The sequence below is a fragment of the Panthera tigris genome, chromosome C1, assembly GCF_018350195.1.
Source record: "Panthera tigris isolate Pti1 chromosome C1, P.tigris_Pti1_mat1.1, whole genome shotgun sequence".
Classification (NCBI taxonomy): domain Eukaryota; kingdom Metazoa; phylum Chordata; class Mammalia; order Carnivora; family Felidae; genus Panthera; species Panthera tigris.
This window is the reverse complement of record NC_056667.1, coordinates 101,872,954-101,893,370: the sequence shown is the minus strand read 5'-3', so window position 1 is coordinate 101,893,370 and position 20,417 is coordinate 101,872,954. Positions and strand designations below refer to the sequence as shown.

The 20,417-nt window shown below is 38.1% G+C and overlaps 1 protein-coding gene across 1 annotated transcript; it reads left to right on the top strand.

Moving 5' to 3' along the window:
- The first annotated feature begins 710 nt into the window (after positions 1-710).
- On the top strand, positions 711-20,185 carry SEC22B (SEC22 homolog B, vesicle trafficking protein). The gene is made up of 5 exons (XM_007075690.3): positions 711-945; positions 9,182-9,291; positions 12,281-12,441; positions 14,586-14,732; positions 18,227-20,185. The coding sequence occupies exons 1-5, from the start codon at positions 871-873 to the stop codon at positions 18,379-18,381; spliced, it is 648 nt and encodes a 215-aa protein (XP_007075752.1). The 5' UTR covers positions 711-870; the 3' UTR covers positions 18,382-20,185.
- The last annotated feature ends 232 nt before the right edge of the window (positions 20,186-20,417 follow it).

Sequence of the window (20,417 nt, the reverse complement as noted above, 5' to 3'; positions counted from 1 at the left end):
AAATCCTGAGAGGCAGATAATATCCCCATTTTAGAGATAGGGACACCAAAGAAAAGAGAGATGGTAACACTTCCTCAAGTAGAATTCTGTAGAGATCATTCCAAAAGGGAGTGAATGCCCAGTTACTAGAAGCTCTAGCAAGGCTATCCTGCCACCTATGATAACAGGTGTAGTAGAGATCCCAGCTTTTGGAAGGGCGACTGATTTGGTGATTTCTGAGGTCCCATAGTTGGTCATTTTTTTTTTTTTTCAGATACAATAGATATTTATTTTTTACTGGAAACTGTTCAAGGATCTGGGGATACAGCATAAACAAAAACAAGCAAAACAAACAAACAAACACCCCAAGCAGACAAAAATCTCTGCCTAGAAATATACGAATACAGAAAATATTATGTATAAAATATGTAATATATAAAACAGAAAAATATGAAAACATAGAGCTTGATTTTAAAAGTGTTTTCACATATACTCTTCATCTAAGTACCCATAAACTCCCCCCATCTTTCCCAGCCCCCTCCTGCACTTCAGGAACTAGAAAATTCTGTTTTAATTTGTGTGCCATACCCCGTCAAGGGTCAAGGCGTATTCAAGGCCCCTAACCAGAAAAGCGCACGGGGTCTTAGAAGACGGAAGGAGAGACTGCGGAACCAGTGTTCTGGCGGTTGCGGTTCTCAGAGGGAAGTCAATTCCGCGGACCGGTAGTGAAGAGCACCAAGGCTTGTTTCCGGCCACCTCAGCGGGAAGCGGAGACGCAGGCAGCTGGATCTTCGGGAACTCAGATAGAGGTGTAACTGCAGTCGCGGCGGAGGAAGTCGGGAGAACGTCTGCGGCCGCCGGGCCAGTGTTGGGTCCCCGAAGCCTGTGAAGATGGTGTTGCTTACGATGATCGCCCGGGTGGCGGACGGGCTCCCGTTGGCCGCCTCGATGCAGGAGGACGAACAGGTGAGCTGTTCTATCCCCGCGCCCCCAAGTCCCTGCCAGAGCTCTGTGCTCTCAGTACCGGATTTCTTCTTAGAACGCAGGCGACCTTTGCGACCTCCCGTGCACTCCCGACCCCTCTGAACTGCTCTTTTTATCTTTTGGCAGTGGAGAAACTACTTGTTAGAAGAAATCTTTCCTGAAGGCGGAGGTAGATTTTTGCCTTTCCTGTTTTTTTGTATAGAAAGACGCTCCGGCGTAGGGATAGGTTCGACTGATTGTGATCACCCAGTGTTGTGTAACTCTTAGAGACTTTGGTAAAATTCGAGATTTCTATTTTTCTGCTGCTGTTGAGGCTAACCGGTCCTGGGAGAAATCAGCTCCCAAGTTCTTCAACCTCTTTCACTGTGGCACTTGATCCTTGACCTATCTTGATGACATCTTTTGAAAGTGGGTGAGATAATATTGCCACATATAGACACCTGTTTGAAGTTCAGTACAGTACTTTCTTTCAAGTTTATGTCCAATTCCCACCTCCTCCAGTAAGCCTTACTAAATTCCTACTATTGGGATTATAACTTCTGTGTTGTATTTCTGTTAACGCCTTGTACCTTTATTTTGCTACTTTCTTTTGTCTTTCAATAAATTGAGATTCCTCTGAGGCAGTCGACAGGTCTTAATGATCTTTGTGCTTCTCATAGCTTTTACGGCAGCAGCTTTATGCTAATAAGTGCTCAAAAAATGTATTGAATTGATTTAAAAACAACAGCTTCAAATATCTTGAAAAGTAAGCTTTGTGCCTTAGAATCACAAGGGAAGGTTCTGGTGTGAGACAGATTTCTGGAGCAAGGTGGGGAGATCTCTGAAGAAGGGAGGCTGAAAATGAAATTTATGTAATTTATTTAAAGTGATCAATTTTAGTTTACTTTCTCGAACAACCTAAGTTTTTTAAAAAAAAAACTCAAGGCCTAAAAAAAAGATGAATTCTAGAAAATTATTTTGCACATATCTGTTGGATTTTTCACGAAAAAAACCCCAAAATCCTTATTAAGCACATCAACTGTGTCAAGCATGGTGATTATACAGGTTAGAGGACACAGCCCCTACTTTCATGGAGCTTACAGTTTAGTGGAAAAGCCAGAAAACAAATAAGCAATTATAACATAGTATAATTGCTATGGAAGAGGAAGAAAGCTCTGTGGTTGAACATGGAAAAGGTATCTAGGTTGGTTTTGGGAGATCAGGAAAGTCTTCCCAGAAGAAATGACTTCTCAGCTGACAGTGTTGTTTAGTAATAAGGAAAGCTTCTATTTGGTTTTATGCCTTTTTAGGTTTGACTTGGAAATATGTTTATTTTCACTTTTAGGAGAGTAGCAATACAGATCACAAAATTGCAGATCCTGCTAAGTGAAGTATTTTCAATTTATTGTGCAAGACAAAGTCTAATCATTTATATAAAATTTGAAAAATATAATGTGCCCTTAATATTCAATTGTGAAATATTTTTCTTTTCTCTCAATTTGTTAAGAATTTTCTAGGACCACTCTGCAGAAGGAGTGAAATTGTTAAAATAAATGCAGGAACGTGACTTGAGCAAGGGAGATAGTGTGGAGAAATTTTCCTTAAAGTATATATGTAGTTTGACTGAGAAATGGTTTTTCCCAGGGAGGAGTCTGTTCAGTTTATTGCATTAGATTTCAGTGTGGGCAAAGAATACAAAGTGAATTTGAAAGTCTACTTAATATTAGTAGCTCCTTACTCTCTGCCTTGATACTTTATTGAAAAAGTAATTGATGTATTATTATGTGTTTCTTAATTCCAAATTAGGTGTTGGTCTACCAAGATGGATTACTTTGTTTAATTGACAAAGAAATTTTCCACAAGAATATTTTTGTGATGGCAATTCCATAATTATTTCCTTTAGGAATTTAGGCTTTGAATGATAAAATCTTTCCCCGATTTTTAATATCTACATTATGAGTCTTAGACTCATTTTTATTATGTTAATAGTAAAAGGAACATTTATAGAATGCATACTACATGCCAAGCACTGTGCTGAAGCCTGTCAAGTATTTGATTTCATTCAATCTTCATACCAATCATATTAGGATAGTTTAGTGGTATTCTTCCCATTTACAGGCAAGGAAGCTCTGAGGCATAGAGATGATAGGTTTTTTTGTATGAGCCACATAGCGAATAAGTAGTAAAATGGAATTTTTCATCAGTTTCTTAATATCAACACTTGATATTTTCGGTCAGATAATTATTTGTTGTGCAAAACGGTCTTGTGCATTGTAGGATGTATGCTAGTAACTCTGGCCTCTGCCTATTAGATGCCAATAGCACTACCGCCACCTCCACACCTCCAATTGAGTAATATTCCTGGACATTGTCAGATGTGATCTGGGGGTGGGAGGGCAGAGTCACCCTGGCTTAAGAGCCACTTAAGCCAGAGTGGCTTAAGAGCCACTGTTTTGGTTTTTTTTTAATGGTTATTTATTTTGAGAGAGAGAGCAGGGGAGGGGCAGAGAGAGAGAGAGAGAGAGAGAGAGAGAGAGAATCCTAAGCAGGCTCCGCACCATCAATGCAGAGTCTGATGCGGGGCTCAAACCCATGAACCACAACATCATGACCTGAGCTGAAATCAAGAGTGAGAACGCTTAACCGATGGAGCCACTTAGGCGCCTCAAGAACCACTGGTTTTTAATCAGTATTTGTCTGACTTCAGACCAGAGCCTTAGTGCCTAACTGGTACACTTTACAGCCATGTTCTAAGACTTTTTGATAATATATCTACTTCTTAGGAGTCTAAAAATAACTTTTTAAGAAATGGCTATTTCAGCCAAATAGTTTTTATTTCTTTTTATTTCTTTAAATGTTTATTTTTAAGAGAGAGAGACCGAGTGCAAGTGGGATAAGGGCAGAGAGAGAGGAAGACATAGAATCCGAAGCACGCTCCAGGCTCTGAGCTGGCACAGAGCCCAGCATGGGACTCGAACTCAGGAACCGCGAGATCATGACCCCAGCTGAAGTCAGAAGCTTAACCGAAGTCGGAAGCTTAACCGACTGAGCCACCCAGGCACCCCTCAGCCAAATAGTTCTGTAGTCAAGTACTTTAATTGTTCAGGCCAAGTAATTCAATGTTCTTTTTCAATTATTTACACTGATAACAGATGTCGTATGTTACTAGTGCTAGTCCTGTATAAGCTGCCTTACTACTGGAGGTGAACAGTTATTCAGATAATACAGTGGAGAGTAAAATTCAAAAAATGATGTAGGCAGAGTATCTCATCCACTGTTTCCTCTGTGCTCAACTAGAAGTATCAGCCTAGGGCGGTAGAGAGATGAACTTTTCTTTTCAAACCTAGACTCTCTGATATTCTATTTCCTTTCTTTCTACCTTTCTGGTGTGTTTCTACTTTTTGGATGTTTGCATCTCTTCATCTACCTTTGTGTTCTACCTCAAAATGAAGGTGTTCTCTTCCCTTTCATTTTGCCCCAGCTCTGTGGACTTGAAGACGATATTTGATCTAACCAAGTATTCAGCAGGGAGCACCAAAAAAGCAGATAGTCTGTTGTACATTTTAAACTGCATTGCTCCCCCAATTATTGAGGGTTCATTAGTCACCTTACTGTAATTGCTTTTAGAGGAAAATGGTTGGTTCTTGGTGCTGCTGGCCTTTGACCAGCCAAGTACAACAGGGATTTTAAAATGATAAGAGCTTAGCTAAACATTCCTATAAAGACAAAAGGTGGCATTTGATATAGTTAGTTGTTCAGCAGTCCTAGGTGATAGCAATAAAAAGTGTAATTGTGTGGGAAATTTCTACCCTGTACCTGTTATGTTATATATATATATAGAACCAAATCCTAAATACACTATTGCAGGTTAGTTTCAGAAATTGTCCATTCACATCCATTTCATTATCGGATTGCTAACACATCTTTCCATTATACTGTATATAAGCTTCATGAAGTCTGTTGTAGATGAAGTGGAAAACAGAATGAGGACATCTAATCTGTTTTTAGGCAGTCTGGAGGCTGTGGGCCTTTTGTGACTTTAGTCTTGAAAGCAAACTGAGGTTCTGTCTGTACAGTGGTGAATATGTTGTTTTGTGAGATCTAGATCAGAGCTGCCAGTTCTGATCACAGTTTCCTGAGAATTTCCTATGAATTAGATTTAATATGAAATAGTAAGATCACCCAGAAAGTGGATCTGCTATCACCGAAGCAATTTTAATTGTAGAGGTGCTATCGCATGTTTAGGAACGCAGACTCCAGAGCTAGACTGCCTGGCTTCAGATTCTTACCCCTCCTCTTATTGGCCTCTTGTCCTTGGGCAAGTTTGATTTCTCATACAGAAAATGGGCGTAATGATTCTAATCACCTCATAGGGTAGTTGTAAAGCTTATTAGAGTTAAATTATGTAAAGTGTTTAGAACCGGGGCTGACAGAAAGTGAGTGCTTTCATTTAGTTTCATTAATTTGCCTATTTCTGAAAATTTTCCTTCCAGTTCCATTTTGCCTTTCTTAAAGTTCAGACTAGAATTGTATGTATTTGTGGGTACACATATGCAATAAACAGGAATGGGTGAATGAACAATTTTCCCCATTACAAAACTAGCCTGCGCTTATTGTAGAAAATTCAGTAAAAAAGGAAAAACAAAAGGACCAAAATGTTAATGGTGATTATTACCAAAATCTTTACTTAAATTGTATACATTTTAACATAAAACCTTAATCTCTGTATGTGTGTGTATATGTATAAAATTAAATAATGGGTAATGCTGTAAGACTTCCACCTAGTTTTTTTTCACTTAGTGTGTAGTGAGTATCTTCTCATATCATTAAGTATTACACAGCATTTTAATGGCTGTATAATATTCCATTGTATGAATATGCCACTGTATAAATATGTTATTTAACCAATTTTCTATCCAATTACTGAACATTTGTTTTTTATTTTTATATACATTTGTAGTTGTTTGTTTTAACATATATGATGTGTATGTATATCTTCAAAGATACAGAATTGTTGGCTAAAACAATATGTAAAATTTTGTAACTTCTAATACATATTGCAAAAATACCTACCAGAAAGATTGCGCCCGTGTTGTGTTCTCAGGGAACGGTGATGCTGATGGAACCAGCACTGTAAAATGTTGGTTGGCGTGCCACAATCTCTGTGTAATCTCAGTGTCATTATAGATCCCCGAAACTGCAGCATGCTTTCGGCCATAGTTTCTTGTAGTCCATACAGTGGTTAGTCTCTTTCTCTTTGGTTGCAGTGATGTTTACAATGCTTCTTATAAAGTCAAAGGATTTATAGCAGTCTTTATTTGACTGACAGTTTTTCTGCCATTTATTTCTTCACCTGGTTCCTTTGCCTTTAGTTGTCAAAAACATTTTTACTTAACATCTGTGGTTGTGGTTATTTTTAAAACACCAATTTCTGAGTTCCACCTCTGAGATACTGATTTAATTGGTTTGGAGGTAGAGATAGGGCTTGATTAGTTTTTGTGCAACCCCCAAGTGATTCTAGTGTAAAGCCAAGGTTGAAAAATCATTGATGTATGTGGATATTATTCCTTGGCACTTTAGTAACATTTCCAACTTTATTTACATCTGTTCTGTCTACTGCTGTGGGGTCAGATCTCTTCCAAATGCCACATATAATGGCATTGGTGAAGCAAACAATTTGGCAAGTACCATTCATTTAGGGAATGTGGGATATTGTGCACTAGTTCAAAGCATATGGTAGTTTTCACTCACCTTTACTAGCAGATCAGTCATGAAAAAAATATGCGATACTGATTAATATAATAATGTTAATGTATATTATGCTAATTATTGTCTAGTATTGTTAATACATAAATACATACATATATATTAATATAGAAATATTTCTTTAGAGTAGTATAACAAATCATTGCCATAGGGACAGTGCTAAATAAGATAAAGTGATACTTCTAGTGGACTCTACCTAACTCTCCTGGTTCACTTCATGCTAATTTACTTCCTTATTCATATTTAAATTTCCAGTTTATTATTTTAAAAAATTTTTTTTAATGTTTATTTTTTTTTGAGAGAGAGAGGGGGGTAGGGACAGACAGAGAGGGAGACACAGAATCCAAAGCAGGCTCCAAGCTCTGAGCTGTCAGCACAGAGTCTGACGTGGGGCTCAAACTCACGAACCGTGAGATCATGACCTGAGCTGAAGTCAGACGCTTAACCGACTGAGCCACCCAGGCGCCCCTCCAGTTTGTCATTTACATATGGCTTAGGATCCTGTACTTGTACATTTGCTTATCTGCCACTTTCACAATTTTATCATTGCTTCCTTATTTTTACTGTTAGCTAAGTGGTTCACTATCTAGAATTTTAAGATTTCACTTTGCACTTTTTAAAAGTCAGACCTCAGATCCAGTCCTTGGGAGAACCTCAAATAAATGCTTTTTAAATTTAAGCATTTAGTTATTAAACATCTGTCAAGAAGAGACTGTGTTCTATTGTTTAATCCAAAATAAATAATCCAAAATAAAATAATTCCTTTCTATCACATGGCAAAAGTGAGCTCCTGCCCCTGTATGTGGATGAATAAATAATATATATTTGCTTTCCGTTCCATTCTTTGCCTTTTGGATTGAATAGGTGAATGAGGTATGATGTTTTCCTTTTGAGATGACACTGGTATTTCTCAGTAGGCTTTTTTCCTTCCTTTTTAAAAAAATTATTAAACAGGGGCGCCTGGGTGGCTTGGTCGGTTAAGCGTCCGACTTCGGCTCAGGTCATGATCTCGCGGTCCGTGAGTTCGAGCCCCGCGTCGGGCTCTGTGCTGACAGCTCAGAGCCTGGAGCCTGTGTCGGATTCTGTGTCTCCCTCTCTCTCTGCTCCTCTCCTGTTCATGCTCTGTCTCTCTCTGTCTCAAAAAAATAAATAAACGTTAAAAAAAATAAAAAAAAATTATTAAACTATTTAAAAATTGTTCAAGAAAATATACCCGTAATTCTATCATCTGAATATTGTTATTTGCATTTTGTATGTATATATCTCTTTCTTTCCAAACTCAGAAACCAAATCTATTCACTCAGTAAAGAATATTTGACTTTTCAATCTTGGTCCTTACTCTTGTTCATTTTTACCCAGTTGGAGTTACAGTCTTCTTAGTAATTTGCAGTGATGGGTGCATACATTTAGTTTTGCTTAAATGCTAATACTGTAACACTTAGTGGAAGATTTTGCTTGATATTCCAGGATAAAAATGAAATTCACCAGTCTGTTGTTCCCAGGATTTTCTCCTGAGTATAGAACATGTTGTGCAGTTACGTACCAATAATTGTGCAAGTGAAAGGGGTTAGGAGGACCCATTTCCACTGACCTAACAGTGGAAAGAACACTGGATTGAAAGTTAAGAGTGGTTTAAAGGCAGTTGAGAAGTACAAATAACGTGATTTTCTTGAACAACTAGGGGTTTGATCTTCTTTTTTCCTCTAAAAGTGGGGCATTTATGGGGCGCCTGGGTGGCTCAGTCGGTTAGGCGGCCGACTTCGGCTCAGGTCATGATCTTGCGGTCCGTGAGTTCTGGCCCCGCGTCGGGCTCTGTGCTGACAGCTCAGAGCCTGGAGCCTGCTTCTGATTCTGTGTCTCCCTCTCTCTGACCCTCCCCTGTTCATGCTCTGTCTCTCCCTGTCTCAAAAACAAATAAACGTTAAAAAAATTAGAAAAAAAAAAATAAAATAAATACATAAATAAAAATAAAAGTAGGGCATTTTTTTAAAAAAATGAATCTTATTAACCTTTTTTATTTTTCTTTAAAAAAAATTTTTTTAATGTTTATTTTTGAGAGGGTGGGGGAGGGGCAGAGAGAGAGGGAGACACAGAATCTGAAGCAGGCTCCAGGCTCCAAGCTGTCAGCACAGAGCCCAACGAGGGGATCAAACTTGTGAACTGCAAGATTGTGACCCAAGCTGAAGTCCGATGCTTAAACAACTGAGTCGCCCAGGCCCCCTGGATTTTTTAAATTTTTCTTAAGTATTCTTTATTTAACTAATCTCTATACTCAGTGTGGAGCTCAAACTCAACACCTTGAGATCAAGAGTCGCGTGCTTTTCTGACTGAGCCATCCAGGGGCCCCTGTATTTTATTAACCTTTAATGAAGGACCTTACTTACATAGTGTTCTCATTATATAATGCTTCTCCCTAATTGTTATGGCTGTTTTTTTGTGTGGAAAATTCTTAAATGAAGGTGTCTTCTTTCAGTCTGGCCGGGACCTTCAACAGTACCAGAGTCAGGCTAAGCAACTCTTTCGCAAATTGAATGAACAGTCCCCTACCAGATGTACCTTGGAAGCTGGCGCCATGACTTTCCAGTGAGTATAATCCTATTTCTTTGTGATCATTTAAGTATGAAATACAGTAAATTTAAGTAACACCTGAGAACAATGGTAACAATTTTTCAAAAGTAAAGAATATTTTAAAAATACAGTCTCTTCATGGAAGGAACTTCCCTGGCTCTAATTCTGCAAAACTGAAATCTTGGTTTGTTTATTCAATTTGCATACAATAAATTAACTGTTTTATCCTGTGCATACAGTAAATTAACCTGTTTTATCCTCTGTCTAATGAATGCTATACCCATCGTGCAATAATAGATTAATTTTTTGCTTTAGGAGTTTCTTAGAGCCAGATGTCTGTAGGTTAATACTCTTGCTCAAACATTTACTAACAAGACAACCTTGAACAACCCACATATACCTCTCTAGGGCCTTAGTTTCCTCTATAAAATAGGGGAAATAGTCATAGTTTGTGAGAATAATTAGGGAATCTATTTATATCTCTTAATATCTTGCCTGGCACAGAGAGAATATCAGTAAATGTTAGTTGTTAGAAAAAGGAAAATTATAAAAGATAATTTTAGAGCATCACAATCAGTGGTAATTAGTGCATATAACTGAGAAAGGGCTCAAATAATTCCTGCAAGTAATTGGTATTAAATGTTTAATACATGTCAAGTTTGAGGGTGATTAAAACAGAAAGGATTAAAAAAGAGAGGACAGGAAGATCAGAGGAAAATAAAAAAGGATTAGCTAAATAATCCTTGCTATTTTAGGACCTCAGATGCTAAGATAATATAGACCTGGGAAGGACCTGCCTTGTTTAACCTTTTTAAAGGGAGGGGAAAATTTTCCACTCATCAGAAACAAGCAATATACAAAACTAAAATCGAAACAAAACCCTGGCTTATTGGTTAAGAATGTAGTGGACGTGGGGCGTCTGGGTGACTCAGTTGGTTAAGTGTCCAACTTCGTCTCAGATTATGATCTCACAGTTTGTGAGTTCGAGCCCCGTGTTGGGCTCTGTCCCCCCAGCTGTGCTGACAGCTCAGAGCCTGGAGCCTGCTTCAGATTCTGTGTCTCCCTCTCTCTGCCCCTCCCCTGCTCTCACTCTCTCTCTGTCAAAAATAAGTAAACGTTAAAAAAAAAATTAAAAAAAAAAAAAGAATGTAGTATATGAAACATTTTCTATAAATCTAATTTTCAACATCAAAAAATATAGACACTTAATTATATGTATAATTATATATAGTATCTTTATTTCTATCATGGATTAGGAACAAAAGATCTAGGGAATGGAATTGAATTCCTAATGGAATTGAAAAGAGGTTTTCTCTTGTTGGGTTCCTTTATAATTTCATCTCATCCTTTATTTCAATCTAAGAGTTATATTTTAAAGATTTATTCTTTACCAGACCGTATATTAAGTTCTGCCTCTATCTTATTAGCAGAGAGAAACACATATACAGACAACTAAACTTTATACCTGAGGGCAAGAAGTGCTGTAATTCATTTATAAATGACATGCTTTGGGAGTAGAGCGAAGGAAGCAATAAATTCCCATTTGTAGGGAGCAAGTTTGGGGAAAGGGGATAGAGGGAGGGAGAATACAGAGAAATATAAGCAGAAATCTATGAGGACTTGAAAGAACCTAAACTTGGAGAGCAGCATGCTGTTTGGCATATTGGGTGTATGATGGAATGTGGCCCACACCTGCTTTGGAGGCCACAAATACTATACCAAGGAGTATGATTTTATTTTATAGGTATTAGAGAACCCTGAGAGTTTTTAAGCAGAATAATATGGTTATATTTATATGGTTATATAAAACTTGTAGTTTAGAAGATGGTCTAGACTAAAGATAAGGAGACCAGTTGATTTAGATGCCCAAACACATCAGTATCATTATCATCACCACCATCATCATCATTTTAAGGGGCCTGAGAGGTCATATAATACACTATAAGCTATGCTCTGTGGGGTCCTAGGATGCCTTAGGAGCCACATAGCAAGGGTAGGTATAGGGGTATGTGTAATGCTTTGGGCCCTTGAAGTCCTACTTAAACTAATGACCTGATTTTATTTCGTGTGCATATTGATCTTCTGAATATAATTATTGCTGAAACAAAGAGTCCTGTGGCTAAAGAGACATTGAAAATCACAGAGTTAACCTAATCTCTTTCTGAGACATCTCAGACACGTTAGCCATATAGCCCCTTCCAGAGTGCCAGGGAGCACCTCTTATAGGAGGAAGTCAGTTCTGTTATTGGATAATTTCTTGTATTGGACAGTTGATACAAAGTTCCGGCCTGGAAATTAGGGAATATTATTTATCTTAAGGTCATTATCTGTACCCAGTAAACATTGTGGCATTAACTTCCAACTATGAAGTATCCACAAAAGTTTCCATTTCCACTGTTTTTCTTAAGGCTAGAAAGAGTTTAAATATGTATATACTAATTTCCATACGTAATCAAAGGTTAGATGGGGGTGTCTGGGTGGCTCAGTTGGTTGGGTGTCCTTCTCTTGGTTTCGGCTTAGGTCATGATCTCATGGGTTGTGGGTTTGAGCCCTGCATTGGGCTCCATGCTGACAGTGCAGAGCCTGCTTGAGATTCTCTTTCTCCCTTTCTCTCTGCCCCTCCCTGTCCCTTCTCTGCATGCAGGCATGCACACTCTCTCTCTCAAAAATGGATAAATTTTAAAAAAGGTAGATGGAGTCACAACTCTTGAGTTTTCAAGAAAAAGTCTTAGGTATTATGATATTTTACCTGGATTATATAATAAACAATTGTAAACATGTTTAAGTACTTCTTTTGGAATATAATTCTCATAATGGGAAGATGTTTGCTTTCTGATTCCAAGAATTTGTGGTTTGCAATTGATTTTCAGATTTAGTTAGCTTCAAAGGGCTTAGGCTAGAATATGTTCAAAAGTCTGTAGGGCACGAAGAGTCTGCTTCAAATTGTTGGAGGTATTGTTATTCTACAGACAACTTTTTCTCTTCTTTTTTTGTGTCTCTCCAGCTACATTATTGAGCAGGGAGTTTGTTATTTGGTTTTGTGTGAAGCTGCCTTTCCTAAGAAATTGGCTTTTGCCTACCTGGAAGATTTGCACTCAGAATTCGATGAACAGCATGGGAAGAAGGTGCCGACTGTGTCTAGGCCCTATTCCTTTATTGAGTTTGGTAAGTTTTCTCCTCATCTCTGTATCAAGAGAGCAAACAGTTTGGAGAAGCTGTTTGTTACACTGATTAGTTTTGACACATTTTTTTCTGATGTTTACCTACTTAAGTTTTGGGTTCTGTCTTTTCCTTTCCACCTCTGTGCTTTTGAATGAATGAAAGTTGCTTCTCACAAGTAATTTTCTGTGGTCTTTGAGTCTTTTCCTTAGAATTTGTTACCCTTTTCCCTTTTTGTGATTTGGATTGATTCTTCGTCAGAGTCAAGAACTGTGCCTAAAGATCTATTTGGTTGGCATGTAGTAGCTGAGTTCTTTCCCCCAAACCACACACACATACGCACAGTCACAGAAAGGTTCATTTCCTGGAGGTCCGAATATAGAAATCAGAATGACATTTTGTTTCTTTTAATCCTCTAGTTAAAAAAAATTACTGGAAGAGGTATGGCATTGGGGGACAGCATTTACTACCTGCAGAAATAGTGAGCATGGGTGTCCATATTTGTATAATAATTATAGAAAGACTCATCACTGGTAAAGTATCTGATGGCAATAAATCAACAGAAATGTTTTGGGTACTCTAGAGGAAGTGAGAATAAGTATGATTAGATTATATTACTGATATTTTTAGTTAAAAGAAATTGGTTTTACTGTTTCTGAATTTCTGAAGTATTTCCATTTTGCTAGCTAACTGGTCATCTTACTTTTTAGAAATAAGGAAAATTTTAGGGAAACGCTCCAGTATTTCATAACTACAAACTCTCCAAGTGATAATTTTTATAATGTCTGGTTTTTCAGATTTTATTTTTGAAGATAATAGAGGTCCAGTAAAACCAAGAAACCAGTAAGACTGCTACATCAAGGTCACACGAGAAATAGTTGATACACTCAAATTAGCTTAAAGGATTATATATGAATGGGTTTTAGGTGAACTGCAGGTACAGTAACCTGAGATCAGTTACACAGTAATTGTTTCCATCCCCAGGCCTGAAGGGATAAGAGAAAGGAGCAGTTTCTGAAACTGCAAAGGACAAAATTTATAGAGAAGGCCGTCTTGAGAGGAGGAGTTACTCTTGCTGGAGGGATGCTGCCAGCCCAGGATGACTTCTTGGTGGGGGGGTGGGGGGAGGGGGGTTCGGGGAACAAATACCCTGACATCACTACCTGCTTTCCTGCCCTACTCTTGGGGCTCCCCCATTGGTCGAACCTAACCTGGAAGCCCCCCCCCCCCCCCGAACCAGGAGCCCATGATGTAGTCCATTCAGGTCAGCTGCCCAAGGCAAAAAGCATGGTGCAGAAGGGTGGAGAGGAGGTCTAGAGAGGCAAACGAAAGGTATCCAGCACATATCACTTAAGAAAATGCCAAAAGTTGAAAATAAAATCTTTAGTAATAAGTCATTCTTTTTATAGTTTTGAGAAATGCAGACATGGTCTAAACATGATAGCTGCAGTTTATAGTGGTATTTTGGGAAACTCCCTGCCACATGTTTGCTTTACCTGAAGTTTAAGAACAGAGTGAAATTAGGAATGTATGTTAAAGAAAATACTTAAAAAAATTTTTTTTAATGTTTATTTATTTTTGAGAGAGACAGAGAGAGAGAGCGAGCGAGGAGGGGAGGGGCAGAGAGAGAGGGAGACACAGAATCCGAAACAGGCTCCACACTGTGAGCTGTCAGCACACAGCCCGACAAACTGTGAGATCATGACTTGAGCCAAAGTTGGAAACTTAACCTACTGAGCCACCCAGGCACTCCATGTTAAAGAAAATACTTTAAGACCATGTTTCCCCCCTACTTTTAATGACAGAACCTGTAGTGATGCTAGATTGTTGTCAGGATCCTTTTCAGGAATATAGAGTTAAGTACTAAAACGCTGAGGATCCTCAGGGCATGGTTTGAAAATAATCTGCTTTCAGGAAAGGCTTACTATAGTCTAGGGTCTTACTTTCTATAAGGAACCTGATAGCAAAGACTTCAAATTTGAAGGTGTGCAGAGGACATTTCTCCTGAATGGTCATCTGTCTTCACATTTTACAAATGAAAACATCAAAACTCAAACTTTGATGTTCATTCAAGAGCTCGGTTATCCTATCCCTACTCCAGTACTTTGATGGGCAAGGTTGTTAATGGTCACTTTTCTTCATTATTCTAGATACCTACATTCAGAAAACCAAGAAGCTTTACATTGACAGCCGTGCTCGGAGAAACCTAGGCTCCATCAACACTGAACTGCAGGATGTACAGAGGATCATGGTGGCCAATATTGAAGAAGTGTTACAACGGGGAGAAGCACTCTCAGGTATGTAAAACATTAAGAGTCCTGTAGGGCGCTTCTCAGTCCACAGGTAACGATAGCTTATTTTGGGTTACCTTTTTCACTGTCACTCTATCTAGTACTGTTAAGAATTCATCTCTCAGAAATAGATTACATTAGGGGTGACTGGGTGTGGCTTAGTTGGTTAAGCATCTGATTTTGGCTCAGGTCATGGTCTCATGGTTCATGAGTTTGAGCCCTGCCTCGGGTGAGCCTGAGCCCCGCCTTGGGATTCATTCATTCATTCATTCTCTCTCTCTCATTAAATAAATAAATAAATAAATACCATCAAGAGACATAGCTTACATTACAAAACTTTGTATATGATATGTTTTTTCCCAGCATGATTAGTTTTTGTTGAGTTGGAACAGTGTGAAGGTCCTATTCCATGTCAGAAGCAATTACTTCTACCAAGATATTTACAACATTAAGCAAATATTTACAGAATCTCTTACATAAATTAAGGGAAATGAAAAGAAGAATGAGAGGAAATTGTCAAAGATTTACTGCAGTGGTTTCCTGACTAGCCACTTTGGGAGACTTTATTGCTGCCAGATCAAATGTTATAAAATGCCATTTTCATCAAGGCATTCCTCTGCTGAAAACTTAAAATCTGTGACTACAAGATACGATCTAGTCTGGTTTCAACTTACTTTTTGTTCTTGCTGAGTGCTTGTCATGTGCAAGGCACTGTGTTCTCTGTAACGGAAGATAAGGAGATTGCAGATTTCTTTCATGCTCTCTAGTTCACAGACATTCTGCTTCAGCCAGGTCAGCTTCCTCACCATCCTGGACCTGTTCTTAAGATCTAGGTACGAGCCGAGCCTCCTCTTCAAAGAAGCCTTCCCAGGTCCTGATAGCCCACGTCATGTTAATCTCTTTTGTCCTTTAAACTCCTAAGGCACTTAGCTGTGTAATGGTTCTTTTTTTTTTTTTTTTTTTTTTTTTTTTTAGCACATAATGGGTGTGTGTACGTGTGTACTTACTTACCTAATTTGCCTTAAAAAAAAAAGAGAACCATATATATATATGTATATATTTACCTAATGTTTCAATGTTACCCATGTATTTAATGTACTCGTAAAGGTAGTGTTTATATATTTCATATACTTCTTTTATTTCTTTCACAGTAAGGATCACAAATAGATGCCTCCATGAGTATGTCTTGAACTTACCTATGACATACATGAGTAAATGGGTTTTCCTTTATTATGAACTGCAGATTGTAACCTTTATGTCAGTAGTCAGCAGTTGTCCCAGCATGTAGCTTCACTCTTTAAGCATCAAATTTTGGGTGAGTGAGACTGTAAATTTTCATCATAACAGACTTAGTTTCTACCTGGGATAAAATAGACCAGCACAAGACTTTTTCTTAAATCCAAAATTTGTATATTGGTCAGTTTACCAAAAGTGTAAAAGGATCCTCTTGTGCTTTGCTGGTTACTACAAAGCTGATGTGCTGATTGAAAAAGAAGACATTAGACCTTTGAACAGCGTGGGGGTCAGGGACTCCACATAGAACTTTTGACTTCCCAAAAACTTAACGACTAATAGCCAACTGTTGACTGGAAGCCTTACCCATAATAACATAGACAGTCAATTAACATGTTATTTTGTATGGTACACATATTGCATACTGTATTACAATAATGTAAGTTAGAGAAAAAATGTTATTAAGAAAATCATAAGGATGAGAAAATACATCTACAGTATTCTATAAAAAATCCATGTATAAGTGGAACTCGCACAGTTCAAACCCATGTTGTTTAAGGGTCAACTGTACAGTTGTAATCTTTAAAAAAATTTTTTTTAATGTTTATTTTTGAGAGAGACAAAGAGTAAGTGGGGGAGAAGCAGGAATTCTCTTACTAGTGCTTATTTCATACGACGTGATATTTGTTCCGCTGCCCAGTTATTCTCAGCAGGTTTAGATCCGCTTAGCAAATATTTATTTTTTGAGCACTGAGTATTGCCAGACCCTGTTCTGGGCGCTGGGGATATAGCAATAGACACAGTAGTTAAAAACCTCAGTCCAGTGAAGTGTCCAGTTTAGTAGACTGGCTGGAAAAATTCCTCGCAGCATTGTCATGGTTATTTCTCATCTCCTAACTGTTTTCTTGTGTGACTAAGTGTTTTTCTTACAGAACAAATTGCTAATTTACAAGTGGCTGTCATGGCTGTGTCATTAAGTAATACCACATTTCTCAACCAATTCAGTCTCTGTTAAGCAACTCCAAATATTCCAAAAGTATTCTCTAAAGAACAAACAAATTCGTGTTGCAAAATAGTCTCTTTAAAAAAATTTAAAGAAGTAAAATGACCAAAATTCATTTATGTCACACCAAGAATTTGTTTTTATTATTAAAATATGTCATGTATTTTAGTCCAGTCTAGCTTGTGTCTCTCTGGCTGTTTCTCTAAGTGCTCAGCTAACAGTTATAACAGCATTACAAATGTCCTTTTAGAAAAACAAAACTTGGTAAAAGGTTCTAAAAAGCTTAATTTGGTAGGTGTTGGTGGCTTCCTAGCACCTGTGATTATGTTTTAGTTACAAGACAACTTTCCTGTGTCTGTTGAAACATAATTTCTGGTAGAATCATAATAGTCTTTACCAGTGGAGAATCTTGGGAATTTGGGAGCGGTCAACTTTGAGATACAGCTCAGTACTCAGTTTGTGGTTCATTGAGTTTTCTGGTTACTGAGTCTTATCTTACATGGATTATCATTTTTTTCAAAATATGAGAGAATAAGATTTAGACCATTAAAAGATGATGAGATGATTATTATCAGCCAGCATTTATCAGTCTTATCATATACAGGCATCGTGTTCACTTCACAGGCATTCTCATGTACTTACAATCCTGTGATACAGTTAGTGTTATTATCCTCACTTTATGTAGATGATGAAACTGGGTTTTAGTAGAGGCTCAGTGAATTGACCAATGTCACATGGCTGGTGCAGCTGAGATTTAAACCAAAGACTCTGAGGTCAGAGCCAGTACTCTTAACCACCTCGCTATACAGTCTCAAGAATCTGAACATAATTTGGTCTGATAATTTTTTTTAATCTTTATTTATTTTTGAGAGAGAGACAGAGTGCAAGTGGGGGAGGGGCAGAGAGCAAGATGGAGACACAGAATCTCAAGCAGGCTCCAGGCTTCAAGCTGTCAACACAGAGCCCGACATGGGGCTCGAACCCACGAACGCTGAGATCATGACCTGAGCTGAAGTTGGACGCCCAACCGACTGAGCCACCCAGGCGCCCCTGGTCTGATAACTTTAAAATGCATTGTGGATTTTACAGTGCATCAGGATCATGGATTAATCAGTATATACAACCTAACCTTTAAAATAAAAATGAAATAAGCATCGTGGTTGTTTGGCATAGTGCCACTCATTTAAGTTATTTTTATGTCTTAATACATTAGACAAAATACTTCAGTGACTAATTAACATTTTCCTTTTTTCCTCTTCAACAGCATTGGATTCAAAGGCTAACAATTTGTCCAGTCTGTCCAAGAAATACCGCCAGGATGCGAAGTACTTGAACATGCGTTCCACTTATGCCAAACTTGCAGCGGTAGCTGTGTTTTTCATCATGTTAATAGTGTATGTGCGATTCTGGTGGCTGTGAAGTAGTGAATCCAGTCACTGGCAAGGGTGAACCTAGAACCCGGCAGGTGTGTGTTTTCAGGAAGCTGAGCTCACAGAGATGTGTATTAGAATTCCAAGTGGAACTTCTGCCTCTAAGGACCTTGCAAGAAAAGACATGTCCTGAAAACGAAATGTTACACCTCATTTAATGAAGCTTACCCCCTTTGTAGAAAGTCTCTTTTGGGGGCAGAGACTTTCTCTGGGTGCTGAGCTGTGTATGCTAGGGAACAGTAGATTGTTTTCTTTTGTTTTTTCCCCTCCCAGTGTTTTTACATTTTTAAAACAGCACTGAGCGGGGCATTTTCTTTTCTAATGGAGCCATCAGTGAGATCTGGCTTAGCCAACCTGTGCTAGCAACAGTCTGAAATTCCTTCAGAAAAGGCAGCCCTTTGGGAAGTTTTCTGACTCTGTCTGATCAACATTCCTTTTGTTGGTGACATTTGTGACTTTCAGTAATCTTGAGTTTTTGAGGGCCTTGTAAACAAGACTCCACTCTGTGAAGGTTAATTGTTGTGCTGCGAAGATCTTGTCTGTCGGCCCCTGTAGGAAGTTAGCCTTTGTTGTTTCCCTTTTATGATATTTTGCTTATTGCACAACTGCTTTAGGGTTAAACGAATTATATTAAGATGCCTTGATATTATATTATAGCACTCCTTGATTAAGAAGCTAAAATGTTTTCTGTCATTTACTCCTTAAAAGACTTAAATTTAGTTTGGGACATTCTTAATTGTATTTTTCAGCATCTCGTTTATATTAATATAAGAGTAAATATAACATACGGATAATCAGAAACCCCTGACTTAATGGGAAGAAAGGCCCAGCTCATCACTACAGCTTTGTCCTGCCCCCTTTTTCTCCACTGTAGTTTCCTCCCTCTCGTTTCCTCCTGCTGACACTTTAAAAATTCCTCCGCACCCAGTAGTTTTCATGTCCCATAAGCATCCTCTCAGGATATTCTCAAATTTCAAAATGGAAAATGTTCAGCCACGTAGTTCAATTTAAATTTTTACACAGCAACTACTCAAACAACTAGATACATTCATCTGAGAAAGTCTCCGAGAACACCTCGTACTTTCTTCAGTTTATGTAAATTCTCTGAGAATGTTCTAGAGATAGATAACTCATTTACAGTGGCTTCTATTAACAAATAAAAGTACCTATGATTTTTCCCTTTTTGCTCAGGGATAATGGGGATTTCCTTTTACCTTCCGAGGTAGAATTTTTTAAATGGGGAGAATAGGCCTTTTAAATATTGTCACAAGGGTCTACAGTATAAACTATAACTTACACATACTGCACATGTTTCTTTCAGTTGTACAGGAAAATGAGCCAACTTCTTTTCTTTACATCTTTGGAGAGAACTTTAACTAGTAAACAGTTTTATAACTAAGGGATCATCAAAGCTACTGTCCTGATTCCTGATAGAGGTAAAAAACAAAACAAAACCCTATTTCCTTAGAACAAGAAGTGGCTTGTAAATTCCTGATAATTTACAGAACTAGAATAAATTTTTTTTTTTTTCCATTTTGGACCTAAATCTGCCAATTGGAGTATGTGCATGAAACATGAAGTTACTTTTTATAGAGAATAAGTGCTTTTAAGTCCCTAAAAGGCTTGTCCCTAAAGTAACGATGTTGGTAATAAAAGCCTGACAGTCTGAAAACCCAAGTAGTGGTACCATAGCATCTGGTTCTTCTATAGGAGTGGAGAGCGGCAGCTCATTGTTGAGAGTTGCATGCAGCAACCAAGTGGTCAGCAATGAAATAAATACTTCTAGAATGTTCCCTGAAGTGTGAAGTTTTGTTATCTAGTTATTTTATGTACACATATCTCTCTGGGTACATTTCTACCAAAACCCAGTGGTTAATTGAAAAATGAGAAGGGGGCAGAATGATGAAAGGAATGAGAAAGTGGTTTAATGTTACGACGGTTGAAAAATGAGAGAACAAGACTATCGTAATAGGGCTTCCGCTTCTGTTCTTTATTGGAGGTAGTGGGAGGATCTGACTAGATGAA

Coding starts and splice junctions, on each gene's coding strand:
- SEC22B (XM_007075690.3), top strand. CDS start 871: ATGGTGTTGCTTACGATGATCGCCCGGGTGGCGGACGGGCTCCCGTTG. Junction 946..9,181: donor CGATGCAGGAGGACGAACAG/GTGAGCTGTTCT, acceptor GTCTTCTTTCAG/TCTGGCCGGGACCTTCAACA. Junction 9,292..12,280: donor GCTGGCGCCATGACTTTCCA/GTGAGTATAATC, acceptor GTGTCTCTCCAG/CTACATTATTGAGCAGGGAG.